Here is a 2,500-nt window from a genome sequence, read left to right on the forward strand (position 1 = left end):
CATCATCATGGCTTATCCCTCCTCGACGTGGCCTCCGCAACTGCCAACCGAAACAAGCTTCTGTCCTGTGCCATCCTTCCACATTCAATCACTGGCTTATTCATTCATTCGCTGAAGTCTTGTGACCATCTTCTTCTTGGTCTCCCTCTTTTACTCTCCACAATACCTTCTAAAGAATAAATCAAGGGTGTCATGTCTCTTGATATGCCCAAAAAAGGCAAGTTCTAGTTTCTGCATCACCTTGATGAGATATGGCTTCCTAATGGCCAGGGACTATTTCACATTTTTGTTAGTTTCCTTTGCTGTCCAGGGAACGGGGAGAATTTTCAGGTAGCCTTTCATTTCAAATGCATTAATTTTATTCTCATCGTGTATGTGTGTGTGTGTTTTGTTGTTTGTTTGTTTTTGTTTTTCTTTTTTTTGTTTTTTTTATTTTGTGTGTGTGTGTGTGTGTGTTTGTTTGTTTGTTTTGTTTTGTTTTTTGTTGGTTTTTTTTTTTGGTTTTTTGTTTTTTTTTTGGTTTGTTTGTTTTATTTTGTTTTTTGTTTTTTTTTTTTGTTTGTTTGTTTTTTTTTTTGAGGGGGGGGGGTTGTGATTGTCCATGATTCACATCCATATCATGCTGTTGGAAATTTGCATGTACTTAATCTTTTCATTTTCAATTCGATGCTTCCACTTTACCACAATATCATAATTTTTATCAATTTTTAGCACTAGACTCTTCAATTGTTGTTTTCCAAAATTGTTTTTACTATTTAACGTTATAGAGATTCAATGGCCGGTTTTAAAACAGGTCAGTTAGGGCTGTCTTTTCAAGATTGGTTAAGATGCATGGAATTGTGGTGCAAACCTACCAGTTAGTACGGACAAAATCTCGGAACTTCGAAGTTTTGGCTCCAACTGAAAAATAAAATAACCCAACTAAATAACCATCTTTAGTCCAAGAAAACTTGGTGAAGAGGAAAGTTTCGTAACTGAGCAAATGCATTCATGACATTGAAGTTTTATTGAATCCGACTGAGGGCAATTAGTTAATTTATAAAGTCATTTATGGTGGACTGTTGTCCCTCCGGAGAACCTCGGCTTTTCAGAACTTCATGTATGCAGGTCCATCGGTGTAACCATTCAATGCTGATTTCCCAATCTTGATTAAATTTTCTTCTTTTTTTTTTCACTCACATAGCATCAGCTCCATCTCCTTCTAACAACCAACCCGAACAGCAGGAATCAGAAGAAGAACACGAAGCAACAGATAGAGGAGTCAAGGAAGAAGAGGGAGAGGAGGTACCTCAACCCCAAAAAGCCCCCGGAAGTCCAACAGGAACAGCATCAACTTTGAAAGTGAAATCAGCAGCTAGAAAACATACCACCACCCCTACAGATGACAGTGGACTCGCTCAGCCAATACTCCCAGCGATCCCTAGGGGTCAGGCAAAAGTTCAACAGATCGCATCATCTATTTCGGATGCCAGAAAGAAGGAAATTATCGGCCAGCCGACTATTTACCAGATGCGAAGTCGTGTCCCGCCAAAACTTGTACGCCTGGCCACGGTTACTGTCTCTCCTGCTAAGTAAGTATTTTAATCCTTTCCTCAACAACCATTTTCATAATTTTCCCCAAAATTTCACAACCACCCAACACAAAAATATTTTTTTGCTTACTCAAACGCAACAAATACATTCTATGCATAATATTGATCACCAAAATGGACTCTACAACACAGTGTCACGTTTTTATAGCTATAATAAAACAGTCTTCTTTAAATTGTGTGATTTACAAAAGAAATCTGAATGATAAAAGTGCTGGTTGGATCGTAACGAATGTGACGATTTTCCTATGGTTGGTAAGGAGAGGGTTAATACAATCAGACATGGCAAGTAATTTTGTGTGTAAAGTTGCGTTCAAAAGTAAGTTACCGTCCTTTTTTTTTTTTTTGCTCACTTTCGATATCTAAAAATGTCAAAGTACTATGTCGCTTCTTTTCATGTCCAGTCAAGACAGAATTGTGAGTAGCTCTATGACTCCGTGCGTCTATGACTTCGTGCGCCCTGAATTTGGACTCTAGCATTGGGAGTGTCTCAAAGAAGTCAATAATTGACCGTGGCGTTTTTCGGTGGTAATCCCGGGACCGCACCAACCAGTGTGTTTACGTTTGTTGTTGTTTTTGTTTTTTCATGGAATGCGCTATCTTTGTATCGGCTTGATACTCTTCCCATTCATTTTTATGCCCTATAGTTCCATTTATTTTTGTTTTAAGACATTTATTTCAAGTTTCGTGGTGGAGATGAAATGTGTCAGTGCATGACATAATCAGTAGGAAGATGAAAATGTTGGATTTGCATTTTCTTTTGCAGTTTCTGACAGAATATGCTCAAGAGAGCATTTTAATCTTTATTTGAAGTATATCGGATGATTTTTCATGAAGTTATGGTCAGATGTATGGGAAAGATATCCAGCAACTTTTCTCAAATTTCATACTTTTTCAACTTGATTAGCTGT

At 37.7% G+C, this 2,500-nt stretch overlaps 2 protein-coding genes across 3 annotated transcripts in view; one reads left to right on the plus strand and one right to left on the minus strand.

Annotated features, from left to right (window-relative positions):
- The window catches only part of LOC144979590 (ubiquitin-associated domain-containing protein 1-like), a 28,828-nt gene that overhangs the window by 25,156 nt on the left and 1,172 nt on the right, over nt 1-2,500 (minus strand). The window lies entirely within an intron of this gene.
- The window catches only part of LOC144979589 (uncharacterized), a 26,073-nt gene that overhangs the window by 4,114 nt on the left and 19,459 nt on the right, over nt 1-2,500 (plus strand). For both annotated transcript variants that reach the window (XM_078926347.1, XM_078926348.1), the window contains exon 3: nt 1,184-1,571. In XM_078926347.1, the coding sequence (XP_078782473.1) occupies nt 1,184-1,571 (388 nt within the window). The remainder of the gene's footprint in view (nt 1-1,183; nt 1,572-2,500) is intronic.

The sequence above is a fragment of the Berghia stephanieae genome, chromosome 9 (assembly GCF_034508935.2).
Source record: "Berghia stephanieae isolate SIO BIC M18660-M18661 chromosome 9, UCSD_Bste_1.3, whole genome shotgun sequence".
Classification (NCBI taxonomy): Eukaryota; Metazoa; Mollusca; class Gastropoda; order Nudibranchia; family Aeolidiidae; genus Berghia; species Berghia stephanieae.